Here is a 20,989-nt window from a genome sequence, read left to right on the forward strand (position 1 = left end):
TATCATGAAACAGCAGTTTGAAGCTCTCCCTCTGTCTTCATGGTTTTCCTATGGAGAGAGGGAAATGAGGCACCAAAACAGGACAACAAAGAGTTAATTTACAGCAACATCACCGGCTCTCTCCTCTGACAGTCACCACTGACCTCTCTGACCTCTGAATAGCACTCTGAATAGCTCCCCCACTGAGTAATCCTTTGTTCTCTGCTCTCTGCTGCCAACCAATCTCGCTCCTTCCTCCTCCCCCCTCTCCTCAGCTCAGAGAGGATCCGACTGATAAAAAAAACAGTAGGGATTTTCTGATTCTGAGCAGTGGATGACAGAAAGGAGAGGAGAGGGGGGACCTGGGAAAGGCTTTTTAAATGCAGATAATGGCATATTTGCCTAATAAACCCAATTAAAAAGTTTCTTAAAATCGCCTGGACTATTGATTTCCACGACAGTGACTCTTTAACCCCTTAGCGACCCATAACGTACCTGGTACGTCATGGTGCCGCGGGGGGTGTTCAGAGCAGGCAGATTGCAGCTGGGCAGTGCCTCTATTAGCCGGCGCGGGTCCCGTTGCCGCGCCAGCTAATTAAGCACTTCAATGCAGCTGTCAAACCTGACAGCTGCATTGAAGTGCTTTATGCACAACATCCCTGGTGTCTAGTGGCACGGTTATTCCGACGCTGAGGCCCAGGTCGGCCAGAAGAACGGATCTCCCCCCCCTGCAATCGCATCGCCGGGGGGGGGGTAGATCCGTTCTTCTGGCCGACCTGGGCCTCAGCGTCGGAATAACGCTGATCCCGGCTCGGCAATAGATTGCTATGGCCTGCATCTCTATGAGAGATCAGTGCTTTGTATATACAAGTCCCCCAGGGGGACTTCTAGTTTATGTAAAAAAAAAAAAGTAAAAAAAAGTGTTTTTATTAATAAAAAATCCCCTCCCCTAATAAAAGTCCAAATCACCCCCCTTTTCCCATTTTATAAATATAAATGATTAAATAAACAAATAAATAAATAAACATATTTGGTATCGGCGCGTGCGTAATCGCCCGAACTATTGATTAATCACATTCCTGATCTCGCACGGTAAACCGCGTCAGCGCAAAAAAATTCCAAAGTGCAAAATTGCCCATTTTTGGTCGCATCAAATCCAGAAAAAATTTAATAAAAAGTGATCAAAAAGTCGTATATGTGCAATCAAGGTCCCGATAGAAAGAACACATCATGGCACAAAAATGACACCTCACACAGCCCCATAGACCAAAGGATAAAAGCGCTATAAGCCTGGGAATGGAGCGATTTTAAGGAACATATATTTGTTAACAATGGTTTGAATTTTTTAAAAGCCATCAGATAAAAGAAAAGTTATACATGTTACATATCGTTGTAATCGTAACAACTTGAGGAACATGTATAACAAGTCAGTTTTACCATAGGGCGAACGGCCTAAATGCACAACTCCCCGAAATCAAAACAAATTCGTTTTTTTTTTTCAATTTGACAGCGCAAATTATTTTTCTCCGGTTTCGCAGCATATTTTATGGAAAAATAATGCCTGTCATTGCAAAGTACAATTGGTTTCGCAAAAAATAAGTGCTCAAATAAGTCTCTAGGTGAAAAAATGCAAGCGTTATGGACTTTTAAACATAAAATGGAAAAAGCAAAAGCGCAAAAACGAAAATTGGCTTTGACCTTAAGGGGTTAAAGACCCTATTACATTAGCTGACACTTTGATGTAATGCAATGAAGAAACAATTCCATGTCTCAGTAAGGGCCAGTTCACACAGAGTAAAAGAGGCATGTGAATTCTTTGAGCGGAGAGGCGTGAGCCCTCCCATAGATGGCCTGTATGACATGGAGGTGGAGAGTTCTGTTGCGGAATTCTGCCTCCAATTCATAGCTGAGCAAGCTGTCACCCCTAAGACTGGTTAGTTTGCAGAAGCAGCAGCTGTGTTTTTTATTAATTGCCCTGTCTGCATGATAGGAGGCATATCTCAGCCGCTAGGTGCTGCTCCCAGTGCACTAACAGAGCGAGAAGCCATTGGCTCCTTGCCAGCCACTCTTGTGACCTCAGGCAGCATTCCACCTCTGGCCACAAGAGGCCGCTGTCCGCTCCAGCTCCTTGGCGCAGTGACAAAGAAAAGTTGAAGTGGAGCCTCATTAAAGAGTCTCAAAACACAGGACTAGCCGGATATCCCTCCAGGAATGGCCCAGTCAAGGGTGGCTCCTGTAGGGAAACCACCAAAAGGGGGGGCTACAAAGGGGGTATTACCTATGGGGGGTGTTTACTACTGGTGGGTCTTACCTATAGGGTAAGGGGTACTGGGGGGACTACCTACATGGACAACAGGTACATCAGGGACTACCTCTGGACAACCTGAATTGATGCAGGGGCCTAACTACTATATGGATGCACAGAGAAGACCTCCTATACTATATAGGGGAACAGAGCGGCCTGACTAACATTTCGAGGCACATATTGGGTATAATAGCTTATATTTTGCACAGAGGCTGCACTGTACAGTTGCTGCCTCAATCATCATTAAAATAGTATCTAAGGCACCTGCAAGGAGAAAATGTTGTTTATTTAGCAAAAATAAGAAAAAAAGAAATTGAGATTTTTTGGGCTGTATGGTCCAGCCCTATTGGAACCTATAAAAAAAAAACTATAAAGTGTCAAACTGTACCTTCATTTTAATTCCCTTAAATTTATTTTACAGTTATTTTGTTGTTTAATTTTTTTTTTTTTTTAAAGCACAAAATAAAAGGCAAAACACTCAAATACTGTTAATAAATCACGCAAATGTGTGGAATCCTGCAGCAGCCATCTGGAAGTGGATCAGTCAGCATAAATAATAGAAGGGCAGAGATAGTGAACATCATTTAATGAATATAAAACATTAAAGATTGCATAGAAAGACTGCACTCAAATATTTCAAAAAAGTAAATTTCTTGGTGCATTTTTTGGGGGCCAAAAATACATTTGTTCTGTAGTGTGAATAACGTACAAATGAAATTTCAATTTATTCTTTTTTTTAACACTTGTAGTTTGCAAAAATGGAAAGGCAAAAACTTTTTATTTGATTCTATTATCAAAGGAAGAGAAAGCCCCAACTACACTGGCTAACAAAGCTTTAATCAATTATTGGAACAAAAAAAGTAAAAGGTTTGGGTACATTGTTTTCTCAATCCTTACATCTCCAGCAAAAGACTAGAGATGTGAAATGGGAAATGAAAGACAATTAAAGACAAGGAATTGTAATTTGAAAGTGTTTTGTTAGTTTCTTAAGGCCTGAACTACAAATAGCTGACACCCAACTCCAGTCTCTTTAAGAAAGTATCAGTCAGCTTGATAGCAATTTTCTTCTTCAGGAACTCTTCCTTTAGTATTTCTTGAGGAGTAGTGGAAGTAAAAAGCAGCTCCCGTTCAGTTTTGTGTCATTCCGCCCTGGAGTTTGTACTTTTTAAGTGATACACATCTTTTTCCCTTAGTAATTCCTCTTCTCACAGCGGAAACTGATACACTGCAGTAGAGGACAGTGCATGTCTTATTCTTATGCTGGCAAACTGAGCTTCTTTCCTTTTAGGACTGGAAATAGGAGGGGGAGGGAAAAAAAAAACAAACTAAATTTTTACATCCACAAGTAAACAGCAAAATATCAATAAAAGTGCTCTCTTGTCAAACATTTTAAAATTATATATAAATACATATACAAATATAAGAATTGGAGGAGAAATGTTATTTTATAGCCCTGACAAGTTAAGATGCTATTAAACGAAGCGTCTATCAGCTGATATCGGCCGGTAATTGTCTCGTGTCATAGAAGACCACGATCAGCCGACCCTTTGCACTCCGCGCAATAGGAGCAGCGGCAGCAGACCACCACTATCTTCTATGGGCTGCCTGGATGATCTAGCAGTCACCTGGGCATCCCCCACGTAGCCCCCACAAGCGAGGAGCAAGCGAGCGCTGACCTGACATTTCTTACTGTCAAAGCTAAACTGGTGAATAAGACCCCACTGTTTATTCACATGACCAGCATGGTGGCAACTGCATGATCCCTAAGCCAATAGCGGCATTGACAATCTCTGTATGTTTCCCTGTTTCACTATCCCTGCTCTATCAAGCGGCTTCTCTTTCATATAGTTAGAAATCTCTATTTGTAGGATTTATGTAATTTAGAATGCAATACTACACGTAGAAAATACATGATGACTTCTGGAATTTATCTTAATGTATCCAAAGAGACTATTTTCCCTCCCTCCTTGTAAACCTGTATCTTTAAATCTTTTACCCAGCGCTACATGGCCACTGTCTTCCAGAGACAGCACCACTCTTGTCACCAGTTCGGGTGCAGGTTTTGCTTAGTTCCATTGAAGTGAATGGAGCCTAGTTGTACACCTGAAGTGGGAGACAAGAGTGGTGCTGTCTTTGGAAGAAAGTGGACATGTTTTTGTAGCGCTGGATAACCCCTGGCTGCAGTAGGAGCCATCCCTACCACCAGCAATAGATGAACAGGCATGTTAAGCACCTCAGGGAAAGCCCATCTGCCCCTGTAATCTGCCTACTGAAAATAAAATGGATCAGAAGGAAATTAACATTTAGGTTATCTGCAAAATTTCCACTGTAAGCCTATGTTCCCACAGCGTGGGAGACCGGTCGTTCCGTGACCTGGCCTGTTCACGGAAAAGCCGGTCTCTGAAAAGAACATCCCGGATAATCTTTCACGCCACAAAGTTCATCACAGCACACTATGAAGCGTGCGGCCGCATCCGCTCCCTTCATTTCGTAGCGTGCACCGACAGGGCTTTCTGCGGTCGCTATTCAGTAAATAGCGGCCGCAGAAAACTGACATGTCTATGTACTATGTGTATACGCTCCGGCCGGGATCCCATAGAAGATAAGGCAGTGTGTCTTTTCGTACAAAGTACGGCCGTTGTTGCCAATTGCACGCTGTGAGCCTAAAACTGTAAGGACTATGTAGAAAATCTGTCAAGCAGTTTACTTATTTAGAGTTCAGTATTCCTTCTGCTCACAACAATGAAAACTGTGTCTCATTTTCCAGATTAAAATTGCCACTTGAATGCCTTATGTATATACCCCACATTTTCATCTCACCTTTGGTAATGTATAGATAAAAGAAGTCACAATACAAGATGGTCTGTACAATTCCTGCAACTATTGCAATTAGATCAAAGAATCCCTCAAACTGGTAACGCCAAATCCAATTAAAAAGGTAGAGGGTACGATAAATTCCCAATGCAAAGAGGTAATGGCTGGTGATAGTCTCGGCTTCTCCGGTCTTGCTAACCATAAAAAGTTGGGGCAAAATTGCAACGGACTCCAGGTAGATGGAAAATGTCCACAAAATCTGCAAAATAAAGAGTCAATGACAGACATTTAGATATCATTGACACAGTTTACAAATGTCATAGTTATACTAGTTACCGTCCAAAATGGTCCTAAAGGGAATGTGTCATATTGCAATGACATATGGAACCAATGAGCCTGTGGGTTTCCCCTTCTATCAGCCAAAAAATACTTAGACTTCAGGTACACAGTATAAAGAAACGATCAGTAAGATAAGATGGCGGTATATGTGCCACAAGCAGTGGCGTAGCTACCATGAAGGCAGGGAAGGCGACTGCTATGGGGCTCTTGCAAGAAGGGGGCCCCAGAAAGCCCTGCTCTGCCTTCATGTTAGGTATGCCACTGACAGCAGACTACCGCATCCCCCCTCCCGCAGAGGAAGAAGGACCCGCCACTGTACTCTTCAGCCTCCTCACTGTAGTGCAGGGTGAGCGGGCTGCACATCAGAAGGAGAGGGACAGAGGAGCAGGACCTGCCAGGTCCTGTACGCACAGAAGGAGAGAGATGAAGGACCTTATCACATGACCCAAAGGTCCTCAATACCTCTGTGTAAGGATGGGCATGACGTCATCAAAGGTCCTTTACACCTCCTTCTGGACACTCCATTCTAGTTTCTACCCTGGGAGGTGTAAGTGCTGTGTATGTGTGTCAGTGTGTGTACATATGTGTCTGTGTATATATGTGTGTGTAACAGAGGTGTATATATGTGTATGTGTGTGTGTGTGTGTACATATGTGTCTGTGTATATATGTGTGTGTAACAGTGGTGTGTGTGTGTGTCAACAGTGTCTCAAGTGATTGACAGGTTTGCTCCCAAAGATGTTCTGCAGCAGCTTCTATTAATGCTGGGCTCTAATAAAAGAACCCACCATTAAAAGAAAATGCTGCAGATAATATTTCTGGCTCTAATTATACTTGGGAGATGATTTCCCTGCATATGGTCTATTCATGGTATATATGTTATCACTAGTGTAATCACATTCCAGTGTAAATGTGTGCATGTCAGTGGTGGATTTGTATATATGTTAATGGTGCCTCTGTGTGTGTATATATGTGTGTGTCATTGTGTGTGTTTGAGAGTTGGCTATGGGGGGTGGGGACGTACAGGATTCAGGGGACCCCTTACAGTTTTTTGCTATGGGGCCCCATGAATCCTAGCTACACCCCTGGCCACAAAACAGCCAAAACAAGCAAGAAATACAAATGTCTGTCCCTTACCTCTAATGGAGTGAAATCGTGGTTGACAAGGAAAGCCAATATAGCTGTAGGAACAATAAGGAACTCCACACGGAATGTATCATGGTTCCCATCATAAGTAGCTTTAAATTTGTTGTAGATCAGCCACACTGTGGCATACGAACTTCCAACATATACAAGCTGGAAAAATATAAGTAAAAGAAAATGAAGATAATATAAATATAACTGACAGAAACTGCCTGATATACCCATAGCAGCCAATCACAGCTCAGCTTTTTATTTTACTAGAGGGATCTGAGAAGTGAAAGCTGAAATCAGGGCCACATCAAAATATATAATCACTAATATATAATATTCTAAACAGGTTCCAAATCCACAGGATAGTCATTTCTTTATACGTCTTCACAGATAGCTGCATTCTTATTCTGTTACAGAGCTGTATGTTTCTGGCATTGACATTGAATTAAATGGGCACTGTCGTTTTAAATCACTTCTATTTAATACCCTATGCGATTCCTAACATCTGTGTAAATCATTTTGTTTATTAAAAATGACTCTTTACTAGATATGCAAAGCATGTTTTGTTACGATTTGTACGATGCGGCACGCTTGGCTTTTGAATCAAGATGTCTGGCTCCATGGAGACAGCCTGAGGATTGCCTGGAAAACAGCCGCTGTATCCATGTTTTTCAGGTTTTCCTCAGGCTCTCTCCACCTCCACGGAAAAGCCAGACATCGGGATTCAAAAGTGGAGCGTGCTTCGCTCATCTGTACTCTTTACCCCAGAAAAAAATAGCTTGGCCACTGGGTGTCTAACTTCCCTACAATGTGCTTCCCTCTGTCTTTTGAGAGAGAAGTCTGACTTTAGTAAAAAAAAAAAAAACACGTACCTTTATTCTTAGCGGCCTGTGTGTTACAGTGATATATCAGCAGTGTAGATACTTCTAACCTGCTGATAGTTTTCCTTTAAAGCGACTCTGTACCCACAGTCTGACCCTTACACACTGTTTGTACCTTCTTATAGCTGCTTTTAATCCCCAGGGATAGGTATTCCACAGGCCGAGCAGGGCCCGACCAACGATGTAAACGAGCGCCGATCTGCTAGATCGGCGCTCGTTTACTGGGCCTATTCCACGACCCGACAATCGTTAGTGAGGGCTGCAGGGACATTGTTCCATCTTGATTAATTGATGGAATGTTTATAGATCTGGTTACAGCTGATAGACCGACAAGGGTTTTTGACTGTACTGGATAGTTTTGACACAGGGATAGAACGGCACAACATGGTGCATGAATCCCACAACTAGCAGATTTTTGGAGATATATATTTGTATATAATGGTGAAGGTGTTACCTAAATAAATGTTGTTTGATTACGCATATCCTATTCTGTAACTATTGTGCATATTGCTAGGATAATCAGTCATCTAGTACTTGGTGTTACATATTACACTGGTGTATACAGGCTTTTTTCGATTCATCACTTTTCTGAACACTGCTCATGGGCCTTAAAGGGGTACTCCGGGCAGGGGGATATTTTGGCGGATCGCCGGGGAGGGGGTGGAAATTGAAGCCGTTGGTCACTTACCTCCCTCATTCCAGTGTCGGTGCCCGGATCGCGCCACCCGGTACTCCCGTCCTGCGACCGCTTCCTGGTCAGAGCTGCCACATGAGACGTGACGTCTCAAGGCAGCTCTGCCAATCAGCGGCCGTAGGAAAGTCCTGCCTCGGCCGCTGAATGGCACAGCTGCCTTGAGACGTCACATCTCGTGCGGCAGCTCTGGCCAGAAAGCGGCCGCAGGATGGGAGTACCGGGCGCGGTCCGGGCACCGGAATGGGGGAGGTAAGTGACCTCCAGCTTCAATTTCCACCCCCTCCCTGGCGATCCGCCAAAATACCCCCGACCCTGAGTACCCCTTTAAAGATGCAGCTTATGTGCAGTGTTCAGACAGGTGATGAATAGGAAAAATGCTGCCTGGGGCTTTCCTAATGGTGAAGAGGGCAGGGAGGAGGGAGGGAGGGAGGGCTGTTGCAAGTCTAATCCACAGACACTCTAGGCCACACCAATTTGGCACAGGGCTGCAAGTTTAAAAGTTGTTTTTTAGGACAATAACTGCATCACCTGCCGAACGGACCCCAGGACAGATCTCGGATTAAAAGCAGCTATCCGAAGGTACAAGCAGTTTGAGGGGGGCAGACTGTGGGTACAGAGTCGCTTTAAGACTGCCCTCCCATCTCTCGCCATCCAAAAAGCTTAGGGCAGCTGTCCCTTGGGTAAATACCAGTGTACCTACTTTTGTATGTCTACAGTGCTGAAATGCAATTCCCTCCTCCCTTTAGCTGGTGAGCAGCAGTGGAAACAGTAGCAGCTCAATGCATAGCATAAACCTTCCTTGCTGTGATCCTGCTTATTTTTCTTTCCATTATGCTCACCTAGCACCTTGCAAACTCAGTGCATCAGTAACCTCTTCTCCCTCCACATGCCAGCTATTACTGTACTGTGTAAAATATCAGCCCAGCACAGTGTTAGCCTGTTCAGTCCAATATACTTCGTCCAGCACTATGTCATTGCATAGTAGAGAAGAGTATGAGCTTTACTTGGCCTGAAAAGTAAGAGAAAGGACATCCATATATGTGTACAAGTGGCAAACAGCCAAGAAATAGCCATTTACCATGGGGACTCTCACGGCTCAATAACAGCACTAAAATTACCACTCCTTGTAAAGAAAAGCGAAAAGATGTTTAAAAGAGAAGTCCGGTGAAAATTTTTATTAAAGTATTGTATTGCCCCCCAAAAGTTATACATATCACCAATATACACTTGTTATTGGAAATGCACATAAAGTGTTTTTTTTCCCTGCACTTACTACTGCATCAAGGCTTCACTTCCTGGATAAAATGGTGATGTTACGACCCAACTCCCAGAGCTGAGCGGGCTGTGGCTGCTGGAGAGGATGATGTGTCCCTCCAGTGCCCTGTGTCCCTCAGTGTCCCCCTGCCATCATCCTCCCCAGCAGCCACAGCCCGCACAGCTCTAGGAGTCGGGTCGTAACATCACCATTTTATCCAGGAAGTGAAGCCTTGATGCAGTAGTAAGTGCAGGGAAAAAAGCACTTTATAAGCATTTCCCGTAATAAGTGTATATAGATTTGTATAACTTTTGGGGAGCAATACAATACTTTAATAAAATTTTTCACCGGACTTTAATTTTCCCTTCTTTCAAGTCAATTAACCTTGTATATTACTATTAAATCCAATAGTGGAATTGATCATTATGAAAGGCATATGTTACCTTCAGGCTGGATGTCACTAGAGTAAGCACAGGCCAACCCTCACAGGGGTACAATTACAAGTGATCACACATTTCTGAAATGATTTGGGCCAAAAAACCATGCAAGAACAATATTGTATTCGACATAGTGAGGATTTAACACCTATGCTTAGCAATGATAATACAGTGTACAACATAATAGAGAGCATTACCTTCATAGAAGTATTGTAGAGGGAGATAAAGTTAGTGAACAGGTCTAAGTATCGAGTGGTGAATACAACCGCAAATAGGATCTGGCTCTTCCCCGAGATGCCTAAACACAGAGAAATGAATATGATAAATGACACATTCTTATCAACCACATTGTATGTCCACCACCTCCATTCTCATGCATGTGAATGAGGACTCCCTGCCCTCCTCTACCTGGAAGGAATACGCTTGTTCTACAAAGAGAAAAACACCCTCCCTCCTTGCAGATCTCCCGCATTATTATCCTCACCCTATGCAGTGCATTTTATCAGAGTCAGGAAGACGGTTTTGTGCGCTTTGTGATTTTTCAAAGGGAAAGGAATAAGAAAAAAAACGTCCTGACACTTTCATGTTCCAGAACATTTCTTTAATACTGGAAATAAAATGCAACAACCTGCTCGTCAATATAAGTTTCAATTAAGACTCCTTGAGCGTCCCCTTCTTACTATGCGACCGGGGATGGTCCGATCCTCTTTATCAAAGCAGCTTTAGTGCTAATATCCCAGGAGCCTCCTTTACTGCTGCCTCTTGAATACGACTTGCACAGTTAATGGCTCCTGGAGTATATATCATTATTCTGTGCATGTCATAACTCACACAGATTCATTTACACTGATGTTAGCCAGGTATGACAGGCTGTGTTAGCGAATGCTTACTGGTGTGATCAATAGAGTTTTACAGATACAGAAAGAGGAGATAAACGCCTCACCTACTGAGCGCTACAGAAATACAGTAATAAAATGAGACAATACTCTGGATTTATATTCTACACTGCGTTCTAGTCCAGTTTACGACTGCAGCAATATCTATATTCCGGTAGAAAAAAGAACCAAGTCAAACATATATTCTATGACCTGCTTGTAGACGCATTGTCAAAGACTTTATTGTTAAAGTGCTTCTCCACCTTTAGACGGATTTAAAGGGATTATCCAGGCTTAGAAAAACATGGCCACTTTCTTTCAGAAACAGCACCTCTCCTGTCCTCAGTTGGGGTGTGGGATTTGCAGCTCAATTCCATGGAAGTGAATAAAGCTGAATTGCAATACCACACACAACATGAGGACAGGGGTGTTGCTGTTTTTGCAAGAGAGCAGCCATGTTTTTCTAATCCTGGATAACCCCTTCAAAGGGGTACAACGGAGACAAAAAAAAAATGCTACTAATACATCACTTCAAAAGGCAAACTAATAGCTGCATATAGTTCCCGGTAGCTGCTTACCTTCCCTTACCGGCACAGCTCTTCTGATCCTTGTAAGTCCCGCTGTTTTTGAGAAATTAATCTTAGAGGGAACCTGTCAGCTGGGATGACAGCGCCGTGCCCGCCTGACCCCCGGATACTCACCCTTTCCTGCAAATCCCACTCCTAGACCCGCTTTCGGGACCGAGATCTCTCCGTCGGAAGCCGTGTGCACGCTCAGCAGAGATGAGTCCGATGCCCATAGAGAATGACTGCTCCAGTCATTCTCTATGGGCACTGGAATCATCTCAGGTAATTAGCATACAGCGCGCTCACCTTCCGGCGCCGATATCTCCGTCCGGGGACCGGGTCCAGGAGCGGGACTTGCAGGAAACGGGAGGTATCCGGGGCTCCACTGGGGGTCGGGCGGGCTCGGCGCTGTCCTCCCGGGTGACAGGTCCTCTTTAATAAAATAATCAAATTAGCTTCACTGGCACATTGGGGGTGTTCCTTGGCCCCCCGCCACCTCCAATGCTCATGCCTACAGATACATATTCCTTGCATGTCATTTTTCAGTTCTGGTTCATCTGTTTTATTATATATTCTGGGATATTTTATGTAAATAAAGATTGTATTTACACCTCAGTGTTCAAACAATTCGGCATCCGATCTAAATTTCCCCATGAAATTTGGTTACTAGTCGAACATTGCTCGGTATCCGAACAAAATCAGGGGGGATTACTGTCAGCTGAACTACTGTTCAGCTGGCAGTTAGAGGTGTTCAGGAACTGGAGCGGGGAATCTCGTCATAATGATGGGAATCTCCCCTCCACATTCCCCGCAACAAAGAGAAAGGTAGGAGCGGGCGGCTATTTAAACTTGCCGCCGTGCTCCTGCTTCTCTCAGCTGTGGGGAACACCCTGTAAAGGAGCAGGGATTCCCCTCATTATGATGGGAATCCCTGCTTCTTTACAGGGTGTTTCCCGCAGCTGAGAGAAGCAGGAGCAGGGTGGCAAGTTTAAATATCAGTCTGCTCCTTCTTTTCTCTGCAGACTCTCCATCCCCCCGCAGATGAAGCGGGAGCAAGTGGCTGAGGATTTGATGAGCGGGGCCACCGGCGCAACAGCACGGGCACCGGCAGCCTGGGGAAGGGCGCGGTAGGTACTCTGGGCCTGGGGGGGATCCAGGAAGAGAGGGAAGATGATAGGGGAGCAGTGTGGACCTACAGCACAGGGGGTTCCCCAGAGAGAGGCAGGAGTGCTCCTGCTTCTCTCAGCTGCGGGGCACAACCTCTAAAGAAGCTCCTGCCTTTCTCTCTGTTGCGGGGAACGTGGAGTGGGGATTCCTGTCATAATGACGGGAATCCCTGCACTTTACAGTAAGCAGGGGTGCAAGATGCATCACTACTTACTACTAGTTTTTACACTCTGTGGGCCAGGTGCTCTGTACTTGACCCATAGAGTGCAAAAACCTATTAATAAGATTTACATTGTTCCCTATGAGAACTTGCAGCTCGGTTCTCGAACAGCCTTCCAGAACCAATTATGTTCCAGAACCGGGAATACTGCATTCTATTTGGGCTACAGAATGTGCTCTGTTTGTAGGTTTGAAGCATAGTCCAGCCTGCCTATGCATATGTGTAAGTAGGCATGAACATTGAAGTTGGCAGGCAGGCCGAACGGTGCTCTGAAGGGCCGAGGAACGCCCCCAGTGCTCCATAGGAGATAATTTGTTTTTTTATACAGTTTCATTTGTCAAAAATAGCAGGACTTAAAATGATCAGAAGGGCCACAATGACAAGGGAAGGTAAGCTGCTACTGAAAACTAGATGCACTGTATGCACAAACCTGCAGATAGTTCCCTTTGGTATATCACTTTGTAACATAAATTAAATGTATAGTTTTTATTTACATATGCACTTTCACTGACTGTTAGCGGGAAGGGGCAACACAGCCCCCTCTGCTGCCACCAATGTTTGTGTCAGTAACTGCAGGGCTGCCCAAGCTTTGTATAGCGCTGAGTGGCAGAATTTGAGCAAAGCTTCTCGTTTCTATCACAGCCAGCCATTAATTCATAGAGTTAATTTTTTATCCCATTGTTTATATTCCCCTAATATATGTCACCAATGGGGCTCACAATCAAATTTCCTTTTTTTAAAAGAACACACTGGGCTTGATTTTCATATGAAGCAAATTTATCAGTTTTATTATGGAGGGTGGATAAAAAAAAACCACAACCTAGACAAGAACATACGACATGCCGATGTTACCCTTGGGTGGATTCAAACCTACAACCCCAGGGGTAGAAGGCAATGGTGCAAATCCATCAAAATTCTGGATGTTTGCAATTACCACAGGGAAAAAGCTTATTGAAGATGGATTTAATATTGCTTTTAATGGAAGCAGTATATATTCAGCGGCCCTGCAGGCGCTTTATCATTGGAAAGGGTCGTTTTCAAAATAAAAGACTGAGGCCATGCATCTGTCTTCTTCAGAAGCTCAAGAAGGGCATACTGAATGGCAGTTTCCTTTAAATACAAGCCTTTTTACTTTAAGGCTGGGTTCACACTACGTATATTTCAGTCAGTATTGTGGTCCTCATATTGCAACCAAAACCAGGAGTGGATTGAAAACACAGAAAGGATCTGTTCACACAATGTTGAAATTGAGTGGATGGCCGCCATTTAATGGCAAATATTTGCTGTTATCTTAAAACAACGGCTGTTGTATTGAAATAATGGCCGTTATTTACTGTTATATGGCGGCCATCCACTCAATTTCAACATTGTGTGAGCAGAGCCTTTCTGTGTATTCAATCCACTCCTAGTTGAGGTTCCAAAATACTGACTGAAATATACTGTGTGTGTGAACCCAACCTTAGGTTGCGTGGATGGAGCCAGAAAATATGGAGTCCTACACTAAAAAAACAGCCCACCAAACACAACTGATATATTTTGATGTAAATCAACGCAAAAATAGTAATAAGGCTAGGTTCCCACTGCAGTTTTGCTGCCTATTTAACACATGGCCAAGCTCCGGACGGCTGTTACAAAATGCCAAACTTTCTGTAAACCCTGCAGGGGAGGGTAAGGCCTCAGTAATTTTTCTGGACCGCACGGTCCATATAAATTAATCTGTATTTGCATCCGTTTCCGTAAAATGTGAATAGTACTAGTTACTTTGCACAGATCCCATAGGCTTCCATTAGTAATCCATACCAAAATCATATTCCGCACCAGAGGAGGTCCCTTTTTTTTTTACAGAACGGATTTTGGATCAAAATTAAAACGGACTATGTGAATAGCCCAATATAAATCAATGTGCACTAGTTTTTAGATGACATTGGCCTCCATTGTGTAAATGGGATTCTATTGCACACACCCTGTTGCCCAGTGTTTAAGGTCAGTGTGCACCCAACCGCACATCTATGTGAGGGTATGTGCACACTGACTCTCCACCCGTCCCATAGACTCCATTCTATGCTGGGGAAGATTCTGCCATCCGACCAAAGAATCGACATGCCAATTCTTTGAGCAGATGGGGTAGTCTGCCCAAGCATAGAATGGAGTCTATGGGACGGGTGGAGAGTCAAGCGGGAGCACGTGGGGATGAGCGAGAATTCCTCAGTGTGCATGTACCCTTAAGCCGGTTTACGATATGATTGTGCCTTTCAAGCCACAGGTACACTGGGACCCTGTCAAATCAGGTGCAAATCAGTGCACGGACAGGCACAAACCCCATTTACTTTTATAAACCGAAAGTAGTCAGCTATTAGGTCGTCTCCCACACGTATACAGGTTTTTCCTCAGACTCAGAAGTGCTGCAAACCACCCTTTTGAGGCTCATGAAAACATGTATACACTTGTACCAATGTATCTTTGCCTTGGAAGCCACAATCTCAGTGTGAATGTCCTAACAGATAAAGTGGAAATATGCTTCCCCATAGTGGATCTCCATTCTGCTCAGTGTCAGAGGAAAGCTTGGTGACGTCAGCCACGAATTAGAAGACAAAAATAATTCATTACAGGTAAAAAGAAAATAAAGCCTTCAGGGTAATAGATAACTCAGAAAGGTATATACCTAGTCAGCGCTCCGGGCGAGGTGATAGAGTAAACAATTCCGCCTGTACAGAGTAGCCAGTCCACAGGAGCGTGCTCCCTACTGTTCTTCTATTCAGCATCCTTGTAAATCAGAGCCATACTAACGCCCGCCACCACTGAAAACCTTTCATCTGTGAATAATGTCAAATTACACAACTTCAAGACTTTACGTAAGTGACACCAGAGGAGACGTTTCTGGGCGAAATCTCATAAGATTCCCAGCTGCAGAACCATCAGTGTACAGGCGGAGCGGAGAATGATGTGCTACGGGCTCTGAGGATATTACACCACATAACCTTTCTGAGATACAGAAAACCACAGAGCTGCACCTCTACAGTCCATTATACAATATGTAAGCATATCACCACAGCACTGCCAGGTAACCGGCTCACAGCAACGTCAACAGCCGCACGCTCAGGAGGCGCCAATACAACAATGTATTAAGTGATATCGGCACCGTAGGCTGATCAGGACACAACCGGTACTGTATAAAGCGTATCTGTCATGGACGGAAAAGCTCTGTCACAGAGACCACACAAAAGTTTCTAATGGATCGGGTCTGTCATACGTAATGTCATTCCAAACTACTTCCCTTGCCGCATACAGACAAGATAGAGAAGACAATGGCCTCCCCCTTATCCCCGCAACAGCAGCACAGCTTACTGTAACCATCTGCTTGAGGGTTAAAAGCAGTGAAAGCAGTATGTACAGATATGTACGGATAACAAAAGGATCACTATGAACAGCCATGTTGGGGCAGCACATCTCCACCCAAAACAATAAAAAATTTGCATATGCTCACAGATGCTCCTACTCTGTCTGAGCCGTGTAATAGTGCACCTGTTAGGGTATGTTCACACTGAGCAAATGTGGAGGAGTTCAACGGCGGAGAGTTCCCGTCTGGCTCAGTGTCAAACGGCTTCTCTATGGGATGGCTTGTGCGCCTCCATTCAAAGACTTGAGATCGGAGAAGCCGTTTGGCACTGAGGCAGGTGAGATTCTGCGGCACAGAGTTCTGTTGCAGAATTCCGCCACATCTGCTCAGTGTGAAGTGAACATACCCTTAGGGTCCATTCACACACGCATGAAAATTTCAGCGTGGAATGTTGCTTTTGATCATTCCCCCAACTAACCTGTGTCCTCAGTTCAGTTTTTTTTCTACAAACACTTCCTTCTATTTGTTTATCCTTCTATTTCTTTATTTAAAGGTTTTAATCATACCCCCCCCTTTCTCTTATTTCCTCCAGACTATAAAGAGTCAAATCCTTAACTCTTTCCAGATATGGTTTATGCCTCACACCCTCCACCATTTTTGTAGCCAGTCTTTGGACCTGCTCTATTTTATCAATATCTTTTGTAGGTGAGGTCTCCAGAACTGGACACAGTATTCCAGATGTGGCCTCACCAGAGCTCTATACAGCAGGATCACAATCTCCATATATATATATATATATATATATATATAGCCCAGCATACGATTTGCTTTCCCTACCGCCTGGTTGCACTGATGACTTATTTTAAGGCTGTCAGAAATCAGTGAATAACAAATTCACTATAAGGCTATGTTCACACAACATAAGTATTAATCATGGCCATCGTTGCCGATTTGCAATGCGGCCGTGATCAATACTTTAACTACACTGTGCTGTAGCTGAGGGAATCCCGGCCGGAATGTATACACATAGTATAAACTCTGGCCGGAATATCTAGCAGTGCAGCAAAAAACTGACATGTCAGTTTTCTGCGGCCGTTTTCCTTTGAATAGTGCCCACAGAAAACCTGTCAGTTCACACAATGGACGAGCGGCTTTAACCCTTAAAAGACCTCCTTGTGCTTAAAAGGCCATAGCAGTTGCATTTTTTTACCTATAGACCCACATGAGCCCTTATTTTTGTGCCACTAATTGTACTTTGCAATGGCTGAATTTTTGAATAAAGTACACTGCGAAACCAGAAAAAAATTATATGTGCGGTGAAATAATAAAAAAAATGCATTTTTTTTTTTTATTTGGGGGGGGTGTTTATGCCATTTGCCTTATGGTAAAACTGACGTTATACATGTTCCTTAAGTCAGTACGCTTACAACGATATGTAACTTTTACAAAAATAAATGTTCCTTTAAATTGCTCTATTCCCAGGCTTATAACGCTTTTATTTTTTGGTCTATGGGGCTGTGTGAGTTGTTACTTTTTGCGCCATGATGTTTACTTTCTATTGGTACCTTACTTGCGTATATGCGACTTTTTGATCGCTTTTTATTACAATTTTTCAGGATTTGATGCAACCAAAAATGTGCAATTCAGACAGCTGCATTTAAATGGTTAATTAGTAAGCACGGCAATCGGACCATGCCCGCTAATTGCCGCAGAAAGCAGCCAGGATCACGGCGGTTCAGAGCGGGGTCGCCGCGAGGCCCCCCCTCTGAACTCCGTTAGCAGCGCCAGGACGTACATTTACGCCATGGGTCGTTTAGGGGTTAATAAAAGTTTTTGACATATTGTAGACACATGACAAGAGTCTTGATCAGTGGGAGTCTCGGTTTTTTAACCCTGGATGAGCTGAGACACATTCTCTTTCCGATGACCGTGCCCACGACTGAGATGAAATCCTAATGCGAGTGTATGGGACGTCTTGTGTCTTGCGGACAGAGATGCGCTCACTCGCATACTTCTATCCACCCAGCCCCTGACCGATAGAAACTGTTGAAGGTTAAAAGCATTCTAAGGTGACCCATTCATTTTTGGGGCCCCGCAGGTGGTAAAAGTCGGTGTTCAGGCCGTGATCCATGCAGCAAAGAAACCAGACAGGGATCACCTACTCTCAGTGAATGAGTCCATAATACTACAGATGCACATCCATAGTGCTGTGTCCATAGCTGCAGGTCTGCGGACAGCTCTACAGATTGGATTGCTGCCCTTCTAGTCATTGTTACCACTGGGACAGCTTCCCTTGACACCATGTGGAGGCGTCGGCTTCATCTACTTGGATTATTGGATATTAATAACTTAAAGGATAACTTATAAGGGTCCATTGCCTCTCCTTTCTATATCAGTATATACTCGTATTCCCCATGAAATATCAATTCCGGAACACCTTTCCTTATGTGATGTGCCCTTCCTCTGTTACTGGGACTAGAAATCTATGACTAAATAAGCAACTGGGTGTTACTAGTCAGGGGAGTGTCCCTACACTGTCTGACTCTATCCAATCAGAGCTGACAGTGTAGGACACGCCCCCCAATTGGTAACACCCAGTTGGTTATTCAGAAGGCAAGAATAGCAGAGAAGCCGCACATCACAGAGCTATAGGATGTGCCGGAATATATACTATATATATATACTATTACAGGCAGGTCAGGAGGGAGCACGACTCCTTGTCATTTAACAAAGCTTTAGACCTGTCAATAGTTTTCATGGGTGAGGGACTAAGTGTCCAGACCTGACAGATCATTAGAATGAGCAGAGAGAAGCACTTGGCTGAGCTCTTCACTCCCTGGCTTGCTGTCATCTCTGTCCAGTTGCTCCATTATATGTCTATGGGGCCATCTCCTGTACCAGCAGGCTAGGGGGTGAAGCGCACAGTCCAGGGGCTCCCTCTATTGATCATTGGGGTGTAAACACTCAGACCCCAACCAATGACCAATCTGCAAACTGGCAAAAGTTTTCCCACCTTCCAAGGGACACTGTATAGTCATCTCTCAGCCTCCTATATTTACCATAGGGACATGGGTTCTCAGTGCACAGTGTGTCAGCCTGCTGGGACTGTTAGTTCTTCTTACACAGACTGATCAGATGCTCTGCTGTACTGGGGATAACTACACTCTCTAAAACACTGCAACATTCAGCAGAAGTGTGATTGCAGCTCTGGGGGCTGATGCAGCCTCCTCTGTATACAATGTGACACACACACACCGCACATATAGCCGCATCCCCCGTACATTGATCTGCGGTAATGGAGCGTCCACGTCATCACCGGCTCATCCCTCCCATAGATGCATCAGCCTCCTGCCGAGAGCCGCTCATTCCCTCCGTACAGCCCTGTATACACTGACCGTCCCTGTCACCCGGCATAAACCGCAGCAGCGGTACCGGAGCCCGCCCCGACAGCGCTCACACCTAGCGCACATCCCGGCGGCGGCTGCTCGGCGTCTTACCGGCACACGAGCGGGACTTCCAGATCTTCAGCAGCAGGATGATGATGGCGGCCAGGTGGGAGATGTCCCCCAGGAACCTGAAGATGTTCATGGTGACCGGGGCCGAGCGGTGTCGGTGTCGGCAGGACGTGCGGTGTGCTAGGCCTTGTGTGTGGGAGGAGGCGGGGAGGATTCCGGAGAGAGAGGGAGGAGGGAGCGGCGGCTGCACTGCTGCCCCTACAGGAACCAGGAACTGCCGCCCGCCTGCGGTACCGCGCTGACAGACCCAGCTAGTGACTGAGGCATTTGCGTTTTCTGTGGTGCATTTCACTGTTTATAGGACGCTTATAGGTCACTATGACCTGCAGGGTCTATTCACACTTACAGGATTTAATCAAAGTTACATTGATATGTGTAGCATCAGATCTGCTGCAGATCCTGTACGTGTGAATGGAGCCTAATACTTCTCTATGGCTGCCTTTATACATTAACTTTTTGTACTTTTTCCCCCCTCCTTAGGGCCCTATTCCACAGTAACGATAATCGGCCGGATCGGCCCCATTCGGCCGATAATCGTTCAGTGAAATAGAGAGAACGATCAGCTGATGGTCGTGTCATCGGCTGATCGTTCATTTAGGGTCAGACCTAAAATCATTGTTCCCCCACCGCGCATCGCTACGGTTGAATAGCGGTGCGCGGCGGGCGACCGACGATTTGACAAGCAGTAGCAGCATACATTACCTGTCCGGTCTTCTCCGCGCTATCTTCATCCCCAGGTCCCGCGCGCTCTAACTTCAGAACGGCCGGTTGGCTGACAGAGCGCTCAGCCAATCACAGGCCGGGACCGCCGCAGCCTGTGATTGGCTGAGTGTGGCCTGTCACCTGACCGGCCATTCTGAAGTTAGAGCGTGCGGGACTCGGGGATGAAGACAGCGCAGAGGAGAAGACCGGACAGGTAATGTATGATGCTGCAAGGACATTGGTAACAATGTCCTTGCAGCCCTCGCTCAACGATCATCGGGCCGTGGAATAGGCCCAGTAAACGAGCTTCGATCTAGCAGATTGCTGCTTGTTTACATCGTTGATTGGGCCCTCCTCGGCCCGTGGAATAGGACCCTTATGGTGCGTTCACACCTACAGGATCTGCAGCTGATTTTCTGCAGCAGATTTCATTTAACCCTTAGGGGACACAGCTAGTTTTGGTGTTTATGACACGGCCAAATTTTTCAAATATGACATGTGTCACTTTATATATTAATAACTGGAATGCTTTTACCGATCCTTGTGGTTCCAAGATTGTTTTTTCGTGACATGTTCTACTTTATGTTAGTGATACATTTGGGCCGATACCTTTAACTTTTTTTTGTGAAAAACTCCAAAATGTTGTGAAAAATTGAAAAAAATTACATTTCTCTAAATTTGAAAGTCTCTGCCAATAAGGAAGATAGTTATGCCACAAAGGTTATTGATTAATTCACATCTATAACATGTCTACTTTATGTTGGCAGCAT

At 44.6% G+C, this 20,989-nt stretch overlaps 1 protein-coding gene across 1 annotated transcript; it reads right to left on the bottom strand.

Moving 5' to 3' along the window:
- Positions 1-2,855: 2,855 nt before the first annotated feature.
- KDELR1 (KDEL endoplasmic reticulum protein retention receptor 1) lies at positions 2,856-19,687 on the bottom strand. Its single transcript, XM_069946464.1, has 5 exons — positions 19,500-19,687; positions 10,035-10,135; positions 6,574-6,732; positions 5,105-5,357; positions 2,856-3,574 (listed from the first exon to the last, which is right to left on the bottom strand). The coding sequence occupies exons 1-5, from the start codon at positions 19,588-19,590 to the stop codon at positions 3,540-3,542; spliced, it is 639 nt and encodes a 212-aa protein (XP_069802565.1). The 5' UTR covers positions 19,591-19,687; the 3' UTR covers positions 2,856-3,539.
- Between the last annotated feature and the right edge of the window lie 1,302 nt (positions 19,688-20,989).

The sequence above is a fragment of the Dendropsophus ebraccatus genome, chromosome 12 (assembly GCF_027789765.1).
Source record: "Dendropsophus ebraccatus isolate aDenEbr1 chromosome 12, aDenEbr1.pat, whole genome shotgun sequence".
NCBI lineage: Eukaryota > Metazoa > Chordata > Amphibia > Anura > Hylidae > Dendropsophus > Dendropsophus ebraccatus.